The 20636-nt window shown below is 42.7% G+C and overlaps 1 protein-coding gene across 2 annotated transcripts; it reads right to left on the reverse strand.

Moving 5' to 3' along the window:
- Nucleotides 1–338: 338 nt before the first annotated feature.
- dmbx1b (diencephalon/mesencephalon homeobox 1b) lies at nucleotides 339–11999 on the reverse strand. 2 transcript variants are annotated; one of them, XM_069193970.1, is made up of 5 exons: nucleotides 11718–11999; nucleotides 5161–5326; nucleotides 4506–4684; nucleotides 3338–3728; nucleotides 339–2891 (listed from the first exon to the last, which is right to left on the reverse strand). In XM_069193970.1, the coding sequence occupies exons 2-5, from the start codon at nucleotides 5312–5314 to the stop codon at nucleotides 2479–2481; spliced, it is 1137 nt and encodes a 378-aa protein (XP_069050071.1). In that variant the 5' UTR covers nucleotides 5315–5326; nucleotides 11718–11999; the 3' UTR covers nucleotides 339–2478. The 2 variants fall into 2 exon arrangements, with proteins under 2 accessions (XP_069050071.1, XP_006634753.2); XM_006634690.3 differs by having other exon boundaries at nucleotides 11713–11999.
- Nucleotides 12000–20636: the final 8637 nt, after the last annotated feature.

The following is a 20636-nucleotide window of genomic DNA, read 5'->3' on the forward strand; positions in this document are numbered from 1 at the left end:
CACTTCACATGCAAGTTAAAAAACTGTAGGCATTGTAGAGAAGTTTAATACATATCTGTGTGGTATTTATAGTGTAATCCTTCCATAGTCACAGTGAACCTGCTCTATATAAGAACAGAGGCATGCTGACAGGTGAGCTAACAGCTGAGAGCAGTCAGTTTGGTTGGCATCAGGCTTCAGGGTGCCTCTGTGTGCCAGGCAGCAGTGTGTTCCTCTGGAGCCGATGCCCCCAGTCTCTTACCTTGTGGCGTCTTCAAGACATAGCTTGCAGACCCTTCCCCTGGCTAAAGACACCCCAGAAAAAAAACAATACAGGTCAGAGGACGACTGTGTATAAATGTCTTCAAACAACGCTTTATTGGAGATTTTTTGACATATCACTTTTAAAACCTACTTAACCAATTTAGGAAAACCGTAATTAATCCCAGTCGTTTGCCATTTAAATTTCAAATCCACTTCTTCGTGTGGTGGCACTTGGGGATTAATTGTGGTTACTCTTCTCTAAAATCACTGCCACAATGAAAACGGCTTAGCAGACGCACATAGACACCCAGACCACGGCATTTGGAGATTTGATCGCTTTGCCAGTTAAGGTGCAGACGGATGCCGACTCAGTCCAATCTGACTTTGGGAGTTTGTTTTTGGATCCGCCATCCCGAAGGTTTGTCTCAAGCTACAGACAAATGAGAGCCTTAAGCAGGCCTATCCCTTACCAGTTTACATTTACAAATAAAGGCTTTTATTTCTTTATGTACATATAAAATAATTTACATTATTTTAAAGGAAGAATTCAGAATCCTCAACAAAAGGAGCAGAAGGGCAGGATCCAGATTCACTTCTGGATACTTTGGAAGTGCTCGGATGGGGAAGTTCACATTCCCACAGGAAGTGCTGCGTGATCCATCTAACCTAAGATCTACCATGTATTTACCACACTGCTTGTCAGGTGAGCAGATATAATCATACAGTAAAATCCAAATTGAACAGGTGATTAACTCCAGGAGTCTGATTGCATTAAATAGACTAGATGAACAACCAATCAAATAATTGAGGGTAGGACCGCAGCTGACAGACTTCATAAGGCTATCCTCACTGTCTCAAGGGTGTGATTCAATTTTCATTTAAACCTCTAGCTTGTCAGTGAGCATACAGAATCTAGAAATGTTCATAAAGGCTGAGGGTTAGGTGAGGTGGAAACCTTTATGTTAAGTACATGGGAATCACCATGCATTACAGCACTGCATTGCATGTGAAAATGTCATTAAACAGAACGTATTCACCATCTATATGTTTGGTCGTCAAAAATTATTACATCATCAAGTTATATACTGTCCCTTACATCCTATTTTATCTCGGATTTTAGATATTTTAGTCACATATAACCTTGGATATTACTTAATATACATGGCTCAGAGTCACACTTTTCATTTCTGAAGATAAATTACACACGTGCATAAAGTTAATTGGGATGTATCTGGAATAAGAGCTTGGTGCTTGTACTATAATTGTTGTTGAAGAATCTGGGTTCTTGTTTTATTGTGTCTTATGCATCCTCTTTCTCCCTTTGTCTCAGATTACAATGTTGAAATGAAAAAATAATTAAATATTTGTTTTCACAGTCTTCTTCACAGAAGGCAACACTGACTTTAAAACACTGACCAGAGAAATGGGAACTAACAGAGTAGGCTATTTACAAAGCAGGAAAGGTCCTTGATGTGTGAGTCCACACATTGTCATTGTGTCACATTCTGGACAGTTGAGGACAGGAAGAAGAGCAGATGGAACCGTGCTGAGCTCTGTTCAGGGCGAGCCGGCTCAAGAGCAACAGATAGTGGGACTGAAACGACTCCCTCTCCCTTCTGATTGTAGATGCAGCTGTGCCTGAGGGAGTTTCAATCACATCAGTCCTCTTGGTTTCCAATACTTGCTAATGGTAGCAGTTGCTTTAAACATTCTAGGTTTCATTGATATAGTTCCTCATTTCCTTTTCGAAAAGAACTGCAGTCCTTATAATCTTTTGTGGACTTGATAGGGACTTCTTTTCACTAAAACTCTCAGTTGTGTCTTCAGAGGGGCAAACTATGTCTGTCTCACAAGAAGACCTAGATGTGGTAGCAGAATCTAGGTCAAGCCTTGGACACTGAACAGGAGCATTGATGTCTCAACAGTGCATTCTCATGGAGTGTCTTTAGTACTGTTTAAGCATTACTATTCAAAGCACTGAAACGGCAAGGACGAGTCAGACAGCTTTTGTTAAGTCCGCTGTCATATGCATCAATGGAACGCAGGTTTCTTTTGAAAGCAGTTGGTTGTGTATTAGGTCTTCCTCAGACAACAAAGACAAGTGTTAAGCCCTAAGTGTTAAGTGAACAGATACAAGAGATCTGGACCAAAAGCCTGGGCACGTGTCCTGGATTCGGGAGTACTGGTATCAGGGCAGGTCAGGGAAGGCAGGGCAGGTGACCACGGCGCAGGAGGTCAGTTGGGCAGAGTGTCCAGGCCCAGCGAGGCGGCATGCTGTTTGGCACGGAGCCGCAGGTTCTCAATGCTGGTGGTCTTGCTGTTAATGCTGGGCAGGCTGCCTGACGCCTGCAAGATGGGGTTGTTCCAGACTTGCTGGGCGTGAGACAGGGACTGGTAGTAGGACTGACAGTGCAGGGAGCCCAGCGGTGCCGCCATGTTGACGTTCATGCCTAGGTAAGGCATGGAGGAGGGTGTGCCCATGTCAAAGGAAGAGTAGTGCACCAGGTTGTTGGTGGCTGCCATGTGTTGGCGGAACTGCTCCTGCAGGCGGAAGAGACTGAGCGGGGACGAGGAATATGAGTGGCTCTGTGCCATCCCACTGCTGACACCACTGGAGGATGGGATTGCCGAAGAACTAAGAGGAGAGTCTGGAAAAATGGAAAGACAATTAAACGATGAAGGCGCTGTAGTAGATAGAATAGTGCTGACTGTGCTTCTTGGGCATTGTAAAATCAGAAGGGCAAGCTTCAGAGACGATAAATGGAATACTGTAAGAAACTTGGATTTTATTCCAATCTGAGTGATCATAAACCTACACGTTATGTGTTGCTCAACACATTATAACTGGAAAATTCTATTTGCTGCAGTGTATTTATGTGCAGCCTGATATTAGACAGCGTGATCTTAAAGACGTTTTCCAGGATTTGCCCATTTAACTTTCTTGGCTTACTTTGGGAAGCAAAACATTCTGAGAAACTTGAAGTTCAGATAAATGGCGGACTACCCGAATGGCTCACTGAAACACTCATTTTAGGCAGTAATCATAATTGTGGGTCCATAAACGTGACCCCAGGACGTAACGGTCTTGACTCACCTGCTTTGGGACTCATGCGTTTGCACGGTGGGGATTTGTTGCCAGGGGCGTGGCTCTTGTCGCCTTTTGGCTCCTCCCTGTGTTGCTTGAGCTCCTCCCCCTCGTCTGTCTGCTCCTCTGCCGCGGACTCGCTGCCCGACTGCTCGGCCGAGGTGACGTTCACTTCCACGCTCATCTCCGCGGCCAGAGGGTGCGGCGGGCGCTCGGCCTCCGAGGAGGAGGACGAGGCAGAGGAAGGGGGGTTGTGGGCCTCGGAGGCGGCGGCCGCGGGCGGCTCCCCCTTGCCCTCCTCCAGCCCCGCGTCGGCCGCCTCCTTCTGCTTCTGCAGCTGCTCCTTCTGCAGGCTGCGCTGCTTCTTCCGGAACTTGGCGCGACGGTTCTTGAACCACACCTGGGGGAACAGAAATCCCCGCTGGGGGCTCAGTTCGTGCTCTTTATGAACGTGTCGCCGCGTCCGCTAAAACAGCAAAATCATGTTCACAGCCTCAATACTGAGGTTCACCCCTGCTGGGGTTATGTTCCTGCTGCGTTCAATACGTCATCGAACCCCCCCGATTAAACTAATGAGCTGCTTCATTAGAACTTCTGAAGGTTCTTTTTATTCTACTGGGAAGCCGGAGTGACAATATCTGCAATATTTTAAGTTGCACATAAACCACAATAGTTGAAAGGCAACCTCCAACGAGGTTTGACAGCAGAAAACAATTAAAGAACCCAAATTAGTTCGAAGTGTGGGGAAGTGGTTAGGGCTTTGAACTGGTAATTTGTAGGTTGTGGGCTCAAATCCCACGTCGGGCACGGTTGTTCTACTCGTATGCACTGCATATTATTCAGATTTCTTCACTCAAAACAACAATCTGCTAAAGTTGACACAAACACTGCCTTGGATAGAGCACGTTCGAGTCGGGAGCTGCGTCTGCATGCGTAGGCCGCAAAGGAACAGGTAGAGGTTTATTCCCTGCGGAAAAGGAAAGAGAAGGGACACGACGTTTCGGCTGCGGGACCCGAAGAAGGCTCCGCAGCCGAAAACGTTGTGGCTCTTTTCTTTTCGGCAGCGAGCCATCCTTCACCTCTTGCTTTGCTGCCTCGGACGAAGGCGTCTACAGAGCTCTAACGCTCCTGTCTGCGTGCGCTCGGCTGGGCCGCATCAGGCCGGCACGGGACGCACCTGCACGCGGGCCTCGGGGAGGTTGGTGCACATGGCCAGGCGCTCCCTCATCACCACGTCGGGGTAGTGGGTCTTCTGGAAGGTCTTCTCCAGAGCCTCCAGCTGCTGGGCGGTGAAGGCGGTGCGACTGCGGCGCTGCTTGCGGTGCTGGGAGCCGTAGCGCGCCTCGAGGATGATGTCTTGGAATGTACAGCCGTTGGAAGAGAAGAGACCGGTGGCCATGTTTAATTAATGGACAGGTCAGGAACTGGTTTCCCTGTCTAACTTTTCCCCACTCTGCTCTTCCCTCACAGCCTGGAATCCGGGCTACCGAGTAACGTCGGAAATCTCAGACTGAGGACATTATCCAGGACAATCCAGGCTGTGAGCCCCTGTGACCGTGAGGGACTGTACCCCAGTTTGTGCAAGCGAACCCGAGCTACAGCCTGGAAAACTACTACAGGCGTATTTTGCCACCTGTGCACTGGTCGTAAAGGAGCGGGGACACTGAACAGAAATTGGGGCTTGCTTTGCACATCCCCTTCCAGAATCCCTTTATTATACAAACAACTCGCCATCCTTAATCACCAAATAATCGCCAAATACCGCTTTCAGCAGGTCAATAGAGCAAGAGAGATCTCGTCTTGTGCCGTCCGTGTGTGCTGCTGTCTCTTACCAGCCAGTCTCTCCGCCAGGGTGAGAGCGTGCACTGAGGGCCTGTAGTCAGGGGCGTGCTGGGCCTGCTGCGCCGCCTGTTGGTGCAGGTTGTACATTGCACTCAGGGAGTTCATCGCGTGGAGGGAGTACCCGTTCACTCCATAGTGCTGCATGGTGCCTGGCGCCTGGCAGACAAGGAAACAGGTACGTTTCAGGGCGACAAAGAAAAGGAGACGCCAAGTACGACCTTGTAAATCAAACAACCCCAGTACATAAACCCTCCACGCACTCGCCAGAAATAAAAAAAAAACAACAACAAAAACAATTCGGAGCTTTATCTGCGCCTTAACTTCCAGATCCCCCGCGTTGAACATCACTGAGCCTCCCTTCTCAGTTAATCGTTTTAACAGTTATATGAAGTGACCAGTCACAAAAAATAATTAAAGACGAGGCTGAAGCTTAAAAACTGTTCAGGAGCGGAGTGAGCAGTGTGGTCCCGGCGAACACAGACACTCAGGCTGAGGCACTGAGAGAAGCGGTGCGCTGTAGGTCCGACCTCAAAAGGCTAAAATTAGAGCGGGTTTTATACAAAATGTGGAAAACGACAAATCTAGGCATCTTGGCTCTTTACATGCAACATGCGAGCTTTTGACTGTAATCGAAGGGGTTTGTGTAACGCTAGAGTTGCACGTTTCAGGTGTGTGAAATGTTGTTGTTTTTAAAATAAACAGATTATCACCCCCAGTGAGACGGCCGAGTTCAGCGGCGTTAGTGTCGCTCTCTTCACTGACGAGAGACTGCAGCCGCGCCCGTCTCCCTGTGCAATAACGCTTTCTTAATTTCACCATCAGCACGACCGGTCGAAATGCCTTTTTCTTAATACAAAAAAAAAAACCCCACAATTACTGAAATATTAGAAATACCACACGCAAGCACTTTTTGCTGGTGTTGAAATTAAAAAGTAATTTATCAAGAGGGTGGCCTATCCTTCTTTAAGACAAATTGTGCTTACTGTTGTTAAACCGTCTTTATATATCATTAAGCAGGCAGGCAAGCCAGTCCTCGCCAAGAGCGCCTTTAATTTCACCAGACCTACAAAATAATAGATTTTTAGGTACTTTAATACAACACCTCCTCCAACTGTGAAGTGTGTAATAATTTACGTCCCAATGATGAATATCTTAACTTTAAAAAAAACATAACTTTATTTCACCGCTCCGTGTAAAGATTTTTTGTTTTGTTTTGTTTTGTTGTTGTTGCTTTTCGGCGATTATCTTAAAACAGTGTCTCTTTTCTGGGTTCACTGTGATTCAACAGCGCCTCCCATTGAGAGGGGTGTCCCAGAACGGGCCTACGCGTCACCGAAGTCGCCTGCTGTCGCTGCCCCGTCCCCCTCGTCTGGTACCCCCGCTTCGCCCTGTGCTCTCGGGCCGCCTCCTGTCGCTGACCCGGGAGCGAACAGCCCACCAACGGCAGGTTCAGCTCTCATGCGGAGCCCGAGGCTGAAGGTTGCATCTCCAGCAAATCCCCCCCGAGCTGACGTCCTATTATAATTGTTTGCAATGAATCGGCTAATAACGTTTTGTTGGTTGCAAAAGCAAAGCAGGCAGCTCGCCTTTTGGGACAGTGCGAGAGACAGCTTAAACCTTCTTTCTTTCTCTCCCTCCCTCTCTCTCTGACAAAACCGTTATCCATTAACATCCAATTATTACTTGGCCCAAGCCATTAATTATAAATCAGGCTTCTAATTGGGATAATTAGCTCTCTTTCAGTTAATGTAGTGTGACTGATGCTTTTAGAAATAATTTAATCACTCCATTTGCTCGTGATTGCAGTACCTTTAAATCCCCCTAAACCTTTTTTTTTAAATAACAAAAAATGAAAAAAAAAATGTTAAAAAGCTATTCAATTTATTTTTAAGTATCTGTGGTAAGAGCGCTTATCGGACACAACAGGATGCCAGATCAAAACTGGTATTCCCGTTCACTCAAAATAATTAAGTGCATTTGAAAGAATTTCAATCGTTTGAAGAGTTTATGTGAAACTTTCCCTTTCTGTCCACTTCAAGCTGATCGCGGGCATCGGTCCTATGAGAACTCGCAACCAATGCAATATATGTATCAGCATTTTGTGTAGCGGACTGTTTTGCGTACTATTTCCATCCTGGTGATATGTGCCTCACCTGTCATCCCGCTTAATGTTTTTCCTTTTTTAAAATAAAACAGTCGTAGAAAAATAAACGAATCTCCAGCTGAAGTGAAATCAAATAAATCTTAAATTAAAAAAAAAATCAAGTGTGAACGATGACACCACTACCGATGATAATAATAATGAGCTAATAGCCATTGCGGTGATGACAGACAGCGTTAAATGCACCTGTTTGTATAAGACATACCGCTGTAAGAAGCGAACTCGCTTGTTAAAATCTAGGGCATCTCTAGACTAGCAAATCAAAAACAGATGAAACACCCGACTCAGTGCGGGCATTAACTGGCCCAACTGAACTTCACGAAGTATCGAAATGCGAGAAAATTAGATCACAGCCAAAACGAAACAAGCATCTTGAAGACAATTTCCATACGTAGTCTCGTACAAGATACTCAGACACCCTCGTCTCCGCTGCGAACAGCCCACTTCTTTAAAGAACCGGTTTAAAACAGTTCTTGCAGGAGTTTTAGGGGCCTGTTTTTTTTTTCCGAGGTAGAATTTGCTCCAGCGCTGCAGGACATGATTAGATATGTATTACTATCATGGTCTTCGGCAAAAACGAATATCTTAGAGCATCAAGCAGCTGGAACTGTGAAAGGACCCCGAGGAAAACGTGCAAGTCTTCCCTCGCTTGCTTGGTGTCTGGAGACCCGCGGATGGGCGCCGGCTGGTTCGAAGTATTTCCTTTAGAAATGGTCATTTTCCTATTTATATACATGCATAACAGAGAACGTGCAACCCGTTAAAACATGCTTATTATCATTCAAGTAAAATAAAATCTTTTTTTATGTTAAACGTATTTGCAGTGGCTATTAGGACTTTCGCTAAGGCGTATTTGATACAGTAGTTTTACGCCTGCAGCTATCTCGCTTATTCCTTACTTCATTTATAGTTTTTTAATTGTTTGCTAATTATTATTGCTTGGCCCTTATATAGCGCTATCCATCACAAAGGACCCCAAAACGCTTCACACATTAAGGGGGAACACCCTCGCCCGCCACCGAAGTGAAGAGCCCTGAGCACATCGACCAGGAACAGTCTGGTTCGTCTTAAATTCCACTACCGTTTTTTTAAACTAGTGTGTTTTAAAATCATTCATTACCTTAAAACATATATCACAATCCAAGAATCGGTTCGTGCTAAATAATTCTTTTTTTTTGCTACGTTAAAACGGTGTGTTCTTATTGCTTTTAATTTTAATAATTAGATTTTAATTAATTCCGTCTCAGTCCCCAAAAGGAACGGGATATTCAAATCTGCTAATTTGCATTAATAGAGATATTTAGCGGTCTGTCAGGTTTGGGGTGAGAGACAATTAGAAACAATGTCCTCACTGGAATGGAAATGTTAACAACAGAGTTTTTGTTTTAAATTAAACAAATCTGAAAACCTCCCACGGGCATAACAAGGGCATTTGATGTTATATCGGTGTCTTAAAGACCATACTGTAAATTGTTTGTATTCATGAATATATTAATTATTTTAATAACCAAAATATTGGGGGGGAAGTGTAATAAATACATCTATAATTAATTATAAGGGCTTTAATTTATTTATTTAAGCTTTCCTTGGTGGCAATTCAACGTTTTCCCATGGAAATAATCTCGTTTTCAAAATAGTCCTTAGAGGAACAGCGGGAAGCAGATTTTCATACACTTAACGCAACTTGTGATATTTCTTTTAAATAACACACGGCTCATTAAGGTTAACAAATGCTAGAATTTATGTCAGCAGGCACACTGGAAAGACGATCTGCTGTTCATTATCATCACAATTATTATTAAAGAAGCCGAAGTCCTAAATCTAACCACTGTTTTAAATAGTAGCCAAACCCGCAATATTTCAGTTTGGGTGAATGCATCAGGGTAATCGGAAGCCAAAAAAAATAACACAACAAAATAAAAGTAATTAATCTTTCTTTTGGTAAGGGTTTGTATAATATAAGTCTGTTATATAACAGATTGTAGTAATTGAATTTAACCTGTAATTGTGCGTAGGGATGTTTTCAATTAACTCTTGATTTCCACTAATTGCTTTCAATACTCTCTGTCACACCATAAGCCACGGTGTAAATTTTTCTGGTCTAATCCTATTCAGATATAAAGCCTCCTTTATTTATCAAGCCTTTAATTAACAGAAAATGGCACAAATACAATTCCAGAATTGTGACGCATTTATTTCTACGCATCCATTAAGTGCTTATAAGCTTGTTGTACGGTTGTATATCTTTAAAATAACTTAATAAGAGATATTTGTTTCGCTACCAAACCACAAAGCTTTAAAATAGCAACCTTTAATTTCTACCATTAAAAAATTCATTCAAATTTGTTCAATGATTTCTGCGGTAAAATGCGATCGAGTACCTTGTTTAATAGTCATCCTATTACTTACATGTCTAAGAGGAAACACCGAGGCGGTCCAGTGTACCAGGAAAGATCTTTTCCACATCTAACACACGGTATATGGTTTTTGTAGTGTTTGTGTAAACCGTTTACGTTCACGTCATGTTAGCAGTGACAGTCAAATTTCATTACCTTCCCCAGGAGCTGGACAGACTGGAATTAAAATGTGGAGACATTGTCGCTTTTGGAGCAAAACAAAAAAAATATATATATCTTGTTTGCTCTTTGCCATATAATTGATTGAGGATTAAAAAAAAAAACATGTACAAATCAAACTGACAACATACATATTCCAGAACAAATCCCATGCTAAAGGCATTTGGGATTTTCTCTTTGGAGAATGACAGTACCGATGTTATTATACACTGCCGAAGGAAAATTGTCTTAAGACGGTAAACCTACAAAAAGTCGGACTGATCAGTTTTGTTTCCGGATATGCAGCACAGGTGTCCCGGTATACAGATTTAGATCCTATTAACTATAAGTCTGCCTAGGAAACCAAAATTCCCATCTCCCTCTCTTCAGATTCACCCAGGAGTTTTTCTCCGATTCTCCGTCAGTTACGGCGCTCATTTCCAGCCTAATAATAATAATAATAATAATAATAATAATAATAATAATAATAATAAGTCACGGCGGCGGCTGACAGAAGTGGCCATTGCGCAAAGGGAATAACTGTATTGCGCCTGGACAGAAGGTGCTTTGCTAAACATTAACTTTTCTCCCCAAGTGTTTGACTTGAATGGAAGCCGTTTCTCCCTCTCTTTCTCCTGGCCCCTACCCTATTGCCCGAGGGCTTCGTGTGGCGGAGATGCATGAGATCTGTGCTGTAAAATATGCATGCTGATCCCCACTTGGTTCCCCATCTAATGGAGGTGCAAATAGGTTTCGACTGCGGCGTCTTTCATTTATCATCGGCGCTGACGCGAACTTGCAGCGCGCAGCTCTTTCCCCGCGTGTAAAACGCTGTGCTTCAGTTCCGCAAAATAGATACGCTACTTTAAAAAAAGAAAATGCAAAGCGATCGATTCGGAAAATCCCCCGTAAAATGTTAGAACGTTTAAATCAGTGTCTAACTTCTCCTCAAATCCGACACAGCTCCCTAGGTACACACACATGCAACACACAGTAATATAAAATATATTTGGAAGTAAGTCGTTTTGCAGGTAGGTAAATTATTATTATTATTATTATTATTATTATTATTATTATTATTATTATTATTATTATTATGACATCGTCAGCTGCAGCGCATGAACACTCCGCTAATAATAAACTTTTTTTTTCTTTGGACGCAACCCTGGAGTCTAAGCCCTGCACGCCCCGCGGCAGTGGAGCACCAAGCTGCTCGATTGTTAAAGCGTCATTATGTTAATCGGCATGAATTTACAGTGTTACTCTTTGATCCGGTTAAATGAGAAAAAAAAAAGTATTGTAAAAGGCCCCTCACCCTTGGGCGACTCGCTTGGTCTACAGCCAGCGCCAATCTGGGCTCCCCGCACCTCTCCCATTACTTATTCTGATCTGTCAAAAAACTGGGGGCGCAAGTGTCTGATCCGAGCGTCGCGAGAGACCGGGGGGAGACCTCGGACCGATCAAGAGAAAAAAAAACCAAAAACGTATTTTTAATACTATGGGTTTTGAAGCAGCGGGGTTTTTTTTTTTAATTTCTCTCTTCGCGATTCGCGAGTTAACAGAGCGCGCAGTCCCAGCGGTACTCGGGAGCTTTGGAGCTGGATGGTCTAGGAGTAATATTTCGAGCGCTTTGTAATGTGCTGTTTAAACTCACCCGATCGAGCTGTTTAACAGATGGCCACTACTTTCTTTACGATACCCGCATCCTGTACCATCTATGAGTGTCAAAGAAACCATACGCACGCACCGACCGGTCTGTGACATCGACTTTGTATAAAGTATTCCACAAGCTCTTATCCCACCCCAAAACCAAAAAAAGTTCCTACCTTACTTTCACTGCGTTCCAACAGTCCTAGCAAGGAGTGGGCTGTCGTACTGGTATCCTCTCCGTCCTTTGCTTGTATAGAAAGTTGAGCCGCTTAGAATAGTCTCGCAGTTGTGATTTCCCTCCTCCGTGTTCTGTATGTTCTTTAGCGTCAGAGTCTCCTTATAGTGTCCTGCTGACTAGAATACACGGTGTCCGCGTGTCGCGCTCTCCATTGGTGTATTCGAATTGAACAGAATCTGGAAGCTGCCATCTACCGGGCCTTGGGTTGAAGAAGGATTTTAAAGAGCGCCCTGAGGAGACATACGAGATTTCTAATGGTCCTTTGGCGTGTCAATCAAACTAGAAAGGCTTAGTATCCCCCCCTCCCTCCCCTCTCCGGACTCCTCTGTCCTATACGCTTACTTCATTTCCAGTCCTCTCCATGTGTAAATACCGCTGTTAATGAGCAAACACGCACACACTCAAAACGCCGTACGTTTTTCATCTGTGCGCAAAGTGCGTTACAGTGCCGTTTATAGGACTTAGAATCCAGTAAGCGCCATGCGCATTTATTACATACAGCTTTCCGGTGATTTTTCTATTATTTCAAATACGGTCGCAATATAAAAAGTAAGGCGAAGAAGAAAACAGGGACGGAAAAAAAAAATCAAACTTTTGGGTTTTTCCGCAGACGAGTTTGTAACTCTCTCCTCTCCTCGGGAAGGAATCATTCCGCAGAATAAACTCCAGTAGTAGAATATCGCTATGCACGTCAGATTCGGACGAGTTTTGGGAGCGTTTGAAAATGACTCACCACAGTTGTCGGTGTTTTCTAAAATGAATTCAGACTTTGGAGTTTAAGTAAAGTTTTTAACTTGGGGACACTTTTTAAGCTGCTTAGAGATTGATACAGTATAGCAGGCTCGATGCACACAAATTAGCTGGTATTATCTTCATGTATTCTGGCGCTCAAAGTCTGGGGATGTTGTAGTACACGAACGGCCTGCTGTGAGCGGGGACATCTTTTACAGACGATAAGGGTGCAGTGTATTCTATGTGATTAAGATTTTTCGTATATTAGTTAACACTCGTGTTTGTGTATAGATCCGTGCGCTCATCAAGTCTCATCGTTTCAGAATTGAACGTTAAACAGCTTTTGCAGATCTGGGCTTTAAGTGGACATGCTGCTCCTGCAGACTGCGTGCTGCGGTCCCAGAGCTTGGAGGGGCACACGTTTAAAAACCCAACTGGCGTTAAAAAGACGCCTGCATTATTTACACCAATATGTTTGAAGGTGTCTCAGAAAGAAAATAAACAGAAGGGACCCGTTTGGGGAGGTGGTGGGGGATTGTTTTACACACAGTTCAAAATGATCTTGAAAGGAAAATATCTTGTATTTCTTCTCCTTAGTGGAGTTTTTCTTGTTGCTCTCAGGTATGTATAGATATACATATATAGCCCTCGGCTAGTTACATAGATCCAGTTCTTTGGCGCATAGTAAGTTGAATAACTCAAGCGTTAATTTTATTTGCTTTTCAGCTTTGTCATACTATTGCTGCAGAGAGCGCGGGGCAAAGCCTTTAGAGAGATCTCTAATAGATGCCAGGGTGCTGCCTTTAGAATCTCTCCCGGCCCTGAAGGATTTAGGATGGGATTGGGGAGACAAGACGCCATTTCAGCCTCCAAAAACCCCTGTCTTAAAATGACTGCTGGTAAGAGGATTAAAACAATAATGCCCTTCTCTTCTTGAAGGTTTTTAGAAAAGATTTCTTCTCCCGGAGCAAAACCGTTTAGGCTGGAATTAAGGGCAGCGAAAAGTAGCCTTTTAATGTAAAGCTTGCATATTTTGTTGAGATTCTCCGAGAAAGGGAGAGGCAGGGTGAAAATCCTTAACTGAATTTTATCTTTGGCCGTGTGTGTTGTTTTTTTTCCCCCCATCTTTAGAAATCGAAATTGCAGACAAAACATTTCCTGGAACTGAAAAATATGAATTTCGCCCGCAGTCCGTTTTGTTCTATCTAACCTTGTCTATCATATCCCGCGAATAAACTGTTACACATAAAGTTTAATACATAAGAAAACACCTGTAAACCTGACCGGTCTATGGGCTTAAGGGTACTTTATTTCATCATTTTAAATGTCTTCGTTGCTGATTGTACAGTGAAGGGATTGGAGTGCTGTATGAGCCTCTGTAAATATTTTATCTTGGCGTCATTTTGTGATCAGAACAGGTGCTGAAGGAAACTCGGTGTTTTGACAAAAAAATAAATAAAGCAAGCTAATTCGCAATACTGTAGGAAAGTAGTGCAACACACACATCACGTTATACTGTACAGTGAACGCTGGAGGTTGATGACGAGATCAAGTAAGATATTAAGAACACCTGCATAAATACTCTGTGAGACAATGTCTTTTCTTCTGGCTACAGGCTTGGCGACTTTGAAGTTTTGCACGAGTGATGCACACAAAAGGCGCCCTGGTTTTTGGCCATTGACTTCATCCTCTAAACCCACAGAGGAGTTTACTACTTTTGTTTAGAGACGATTCTTTGAGAATTTTGGATTCCTCTTCAGAAAAAATAAATATCTAAAATATTCGTTTGTTAAAACTGGCGGGGTTTTTTTTCCCTGTAAAGGGCTTTGCATTTTAAAAGAAACTTTATTATTAGTCACGCAGTTCCAATTAAAATCAAGGGTATTGCAGTGGGTATCTAACTTAATTTACAAATGGCTGAAACCGCAATCTAACAGGTTGATTAAGAAATTCTCCTTTGAACCTCGAATTCCTGAACAAGCCAAGTTCTTTATTATTATTAATATTATGAATTACATAAATTAATTAATTGTGAGTAACAACATTGTGAATTTTTTATTTCATCAGTCAAATAACTCTGGTAATACTTTTTTCATTGCACAATGGGGGAAGTTTGGAAGGATTTAAGGGAAACAGGTTAAATATTAAAGTCTACTTAAATTGCGCATTTCACGTTTTATTCCTATGCAAAGTATAAAGTTATTTTTGTGTACTTTCTGCAAATATGTGTATTATGTGTTATAAGATTTAACATTATCGTGTGATCGTTTCAATAAAAATATTTTTTTGTGATTCCGGTTTAAAATGAATGCTAAGTAAATTCACTATTTTTCAGAGACATTAATTCACTTAAATCATATCTTGTTTTTTCGTTGATTTTTGCACTAGTGTTTAACACGCACAACGATGAGGCTGTTCTGTCACTTCAGTATTTCTTAAAATGCGTGAGGTTATAGTGAAAAGTTTGAGATTCCAGCTAGTAAACTGAACGTGCTATAGATGTTTCAAGACAAATATTGAAAAATATCTTTTTTTTTTAGTTGGGAATATCTTTTTTCTCTTTTTTTTTCTTTTTCTCGGTAGCACTCCGTTTCATTCTCATATAACGAAGTTTGATTTGTATTTTGTGGAAACAAAGTGTAGTTGTCGCAGATATTTTTTTCCCCTGGATACAAACCCTATATAGTACAAAAATCACAGGAATAAAGACCTGATTTTGCACGTTTTAACGATCTGTTCAACTCAGAGTTTCAAACGAACAACAACTCAAAAATATCGAAATGAGTAAAAGCAATTTCCGAAGCACTGCTCCCTTTGGAGCTTGTGAATGGCGGGTTCTTCAATAATAACGTGAATTAAGGTCCGCAGAAGTTTTTTATAAATACTAATACTTCATCTCCCAGTTGTTGTTTTTTTGTGGATTATTTCGCTCAGACTGGTGCATGAACTCAGATGAGCTCTCCTGAGCCGACCCGCCCTCCCCAGTGCCTTTCGTCGCCCCCAATATCGCCGCGTATATGGGGTCTGGGAGAGAAAGGAGATTAACTTGTGAACTGATGGCAATAAGAACCTAAACGAGAGGTAAATCTGCGCAATGCCTCATTGTGGGAACTATTTCTAAAGCAATTAAAGCGAGAAGGAATTCCTCAGCCCCCTTCCTTAAAGCAGCTTTCTGGGCGATTTAATGCGGACTAATGTCCAGCGCATCAGAGGGGTTTAGACTGTCAGCGCAGGTTCTAGCACGGTCTCTTCAGGGCCCCTGCACGCAGTTTTATTACTTACTTTCCTCCGTATGTTTCCTCCGTTTTCAGCTCAGGCTTCCCTTGGCTAAGCTGCCGCATTAATATTTTTTCTTCTTCTCCTGAAACCACGATTAAGTTCTTTTGTTCTGGTCCTGCTGTAACACCGTCAAATCTTCCCTTAATGTGATCTGTCTGCTTCGGTTTCTATCATTTTTAATTAATTCTATTCATTCTGTTCGTAATAACTTTATCCCTTCATCTAGGTATGGCCTTTACCCGTAGACGACTTTTGCAAGTATATTTGGATGTTTTGGGTTTTTTTTGTTTTGTTTTTGTTTTCTTGGTGCGGCTCAGGTAATAGAAAATATCGGGTTTGGGGGGAAGTTTAATTATGCGTCTTGGTGAGGCGAGTATTGAGGATGTTATGGTTAGGTAACGGTAGCCCATTCACTCTTCAGATTGAACGGTTAATTTGATAAAGGGGATTGAATCGTCTTATTTGCCTCGATAATATATTTTCTCTCTCTATACCCCCGTTATACACCAAACACCAAAAACACCTTGGAGCCAGCTAGAGTTCCTAATAGCTAATTAATAGCCCTAATGATATTTCCACAACTCCATGAATACATTATGTTTGCAATCCAAAACTGCTTTAGCCTCTCAGCCTCCATTCAAGGGTATTCTAGCATCTGCTCATTTAAGGGCAATTAATCATTTTGATGTATGGTTTAAAATTGACTGCTTCCTGGGGACCTTTTTGACAAGAATAACAAAGCAATTTGCCAGGAGCCATCTCCTGGACATGTTATTAGCAGAGCCTTCATCTTAAAGAGTTTTTTTTCCCCTCCTTCGAATTAGATACCTTATTAAAGAGACCGGCCCCCTTTCTTTTAATTTTCAACACCGCCCTTTGATTCCTCTCAAATCCCTTTATTCATGACAAGAGCCTGCGATCTCGCCTGTAAATCTGTGCACAGAAAGTTTTTACCTGTTCGCAATGTCATTTCTATTTTAAATCTCTCTCCCTCCCTCTCTCATTTTCTCCCTTTCTCGCTCTCTCTCTCTTACACTCTCGTATTCTCCCTATTCATATGCAAGGTGGCTTGAATGTCAGAGTAGTTTCGCGGTTACCAAATATCTGTTATTACCACCAACCACCCCGCTACCAGCTGCTGGAAACGCAGCAAAGACAACGTGTTGCTATCCCCCCCATCTGCCGACGAGTTTCCAATTCAATTAGAGCACTATTTTATATAGCGCCTTTACAAATAACCACCTCAAATCGGGTTTTGACCGGCCTCTGTCGGCCTTTTCTATTTTTACTAAGCAGCTGATTACAAGATCACAAGCCGGATTCTTTCGGGTTTACCTTTTGATTTCGTACTTTCTCACGAATTATTCTCGTGAATAATATTTTTTTTCTTTTGTTTTTTTTAGACTTCGTGAATACAGGTTTCTTGACAATATAGAACGTGACAGTGGAAATAAGAGTCAAGTCATAGGTCGCCATATAACGATGGCTTTCTTTTACTTATCTGTGAATCTGCGTATAAGTCGTATGCTGTTTTACATTCCTGGCGATATTAAAGTGACAGTTCTTTGGGGGTATCGTATTCGGTATTAATATGAAATGTTAATATGAAAATGAAGACCGGCTACACGAGAGTATAATATAGCACCTGCAGAACACATTTCTCCTTAGACACTTTAAAATTATAACGCTGTTCTTCGAAGTCTTGACCCGAAATGATAGCAGCACAGCCTTTAACTCTCTGCCATACTGAGGGGAAAGAACTTCAGGAGAAAGTGTGACTGAAAGACCGACGGTTTCCAAGCGCCTAAGACCTAGAGGAAGTAGTTTATGGAACGGACTGTAACCGTCTCTGCTTAGACACTGCAGCTGCCTGCGTGTTTATGCAGCTTCATCGTTGTCGAATCCGGTGCGTTACGTAAATACCTGCACAAAACACAGCGTGAAGCGAGTCCGAGGGGGGGTTACATCTCCGTAAAGGACCGCTCACCGGTTTTCTCGTTCCCTCAATTCACAGGGAACACCGAGTCCGACAGTCATTGCCTCGGTTGTATTCTTCGTGTGGCGTCGTGGGAGACAACACCCGATTGGATGTGTGCAGGTCTACCTGTTTTGTTTTGTTTTTTATTATTATTTCCTAGCGATGTTGAAAGAGTGCCGCGATGGAAGGAATGGTTGTACAATATCCTGTATCATATTTCCCTCTCTTCACCCCCTGCGTGTTAGTATCCCACTCCGTGTGGTTTTGCTCCTTGATAGCCTCGTCTGTGGAGCATAAGCGTTATCCGAAGAACATTCAAGCTATCAGATCCGACCATCACGGGTTTATTGCTTTGGACAAAACATCTCATTGCACACAAGATGTCTACTTCACTTACTTTTTTTTTTAATAATAGTTTTTATATCAGGACTAGGGGCGATTGTAGGAAATAATTCAACAGGGGGGATACGACGCCTATTCGGACAAAAACATATTTATGATCTTTATTTGCCGTGTAAGCACCCAGTTGGGTGCCTTCCATCTCCAGACTAATATGGCATAATATATATTTTACACAATCTCTACCTACAGGTGACGTGTTCTTTATTAGCCATTTTGGGCAAAATCGATAGATCTGAAGTAAAGAGGTAATTTATTTTAGCTTTAAAAAAAAATCGAGGAAAGCAGGAAAGAATATCTAATGTATCATGGGGTTTTTATTATTATCGCAGGGTTTGCTAACCAGTTGCGGGAGAGCGGAACGCGCAGTGTCCAGTCGCGCGGTGGTGGTGGTCCCGCAGCAGGAAAGGAATCGCGCGGGACCCATTGCGTGGAACTCCTCCACACCTCGCCTCGCACGCGTGTCAGGTTCAGCTTCCTGCGCCTCAGGAGAGACGGCCGCCTTCCACCCTCCCCGTCAACCGCGAAGCTGCCCATCGCGTCTGAGCGCATTTACAAGGGCGGTTCGGTCGGGTTCCTCCCACCCCAGCAGGAAACCCCGCTATCGAAGATGAAATACAGGAAGGCACTAAATCTCTTATGTGAAAACACTAGGCACCTAGGTACTGTAACTAAAAATAGCAGGACCTTCCCCTGACTCACGGCGCCTGATCATCAACTCCCGCATGAAGAACACTGTAGTAATTAGCTGGTAGCTAGGGTCGAGCAAACTCACAACACACCAGGCCCCAAGACTGATGGAGATCTTCCTCCCACGTAGCTTGGCGTCTACTTGCAAACATTTACAGGGGGGCTTTTAACCGGACAGCCAATGATCCAGATTCTATAGTGAACTATTGTCTTCTGCCGTTTAACACTTTCCTTAAGTCTGAAAACTTGCCCTGCTCAGTGAGCTTGTAAATCAGGAGAAGGGTCTCACGTACCATTAACACACTCGTGGGAAGCATTCGCAACGTTTTGGTTACAAGCCTCTTTCCCCTCTGGTAAGCCAATGCTAAGTCAAATGACACTAGAAGCCGCAGTCTGCCAGCGATAGTTTCTCGGGCCAGTTTCAATATTTCGAAGCATTCTAGCCACAGAGCTTTTAGCCTCGAAGAAACACGAAACGAAATTTGAGACAAAACCCTCATTTCGTCTGGCTTTTTAAATATCTCCTTTCCCCCACGGCAAATGTGTTCAGCTGTTGTTGATCTAACAGTTGATCATACAAGTCGTATTCATTCTCACGTTCTTTGGATCAAATGAACTTCTGCGTGTCAGAGATCCAGATTCTATGGACTACTACTACTACTAATAATAAAAATAATAATGATGATACTGGTGCGTTTGAGCGTTTGAATGGTTATTAGGTAGCTGTTGACCCATATGGAAAAACGTGGAAAACATTTCCGTAGTTTTCTGTTAAATGAATCTGGAAGTATAGGTCAGTGAATTTAAATAAAATCAACTAGAGAACAAGTTTTTTGGGGGGTGTGGGGGAGAGGATGGTTATTAACGTGTTGTAACCATTGTTTTCGGTTCAACTGAAATTTCTTTTCAACATTTAAACTTGTGCCTTTGCACTGGCTTACTAAGATTTGTTTTTTTTTTCCTAACAACGATAAGAAGCTTTATGACATTTTTTTTTAGATGTCATCTTGAATCTTGTGTTCGCTTTTGGTCACCAAAACCAAAGATGTAATTACTTTTGATAGTTAATTAATTTGGAAGGAATAGCAAATGAATTTGGAATGAACTAAATGTCTTCACTATAGAACAGAGAGGATCCACCTGTACAAAATCCTAAGAGATATAGGTAGATTCAACCCAGGGAAGGACTGTTTCACACTCAATGAAACCAGGACACGCAGTGACAATTGGAAACTTAGGGGGCAATTCAGAGGACAGAGGGCTGGAAACTCTTCTTTACACATAGAGTTGTGGGTATCTGTGGTTTATGTCTTGATTGAAACCCAAACTCTAGATTTCTCTAAGAAATGGCTGGATGAAATTTTAGTTCACCCAGTTACTACAAACAAGAAAGAGTGAGAGACTAAGAATGCCGTTGCATTAAAAAAAAATAATCAGGATTAATCACTTTTGGAGAGTGAAATTGGGCCAACAAAGTCAAAACTGCAGACTTGAGGACAACAGTGAAATTGATGCAGAAGTTTGTGTGAAACTGAGAACAGTTCTGAACACAAAGGGTTGCAGGAGTATGGAGCGAGCTAGCCAGTTCCCTGGTGTCTTTCACGAAACAGCTGGATGAGATCTGTGCCTCAGTTAGCTTCTAACATCCAGATGGGCTTGATGGACCGAACTTCTTCTTTGTAATCGCTTTTAAACAATTACAGTTAGTTGTTACAGTCCAATTCATTTCCTCGTCTCTGATTGCATGGACTCGCCGGCGGGCTGCAGGTTCAGTCTCGGGTGTG

Source organism: Lepisosteus oculatus, chromosome 9 (genome assembly GCF_040954835.1).
Source record: "Lepisosteus oculatus isolate fLepOcu1 chromosome 9, fLepOcu1.hap2, whole genome shotgun sequence".
NCBI lineage: Eukaryota > Metazoa > Chordata > Actinopteri > Semionotiformes > Lepisosteidae > Lepisosteus > Lepisosteus oculatus.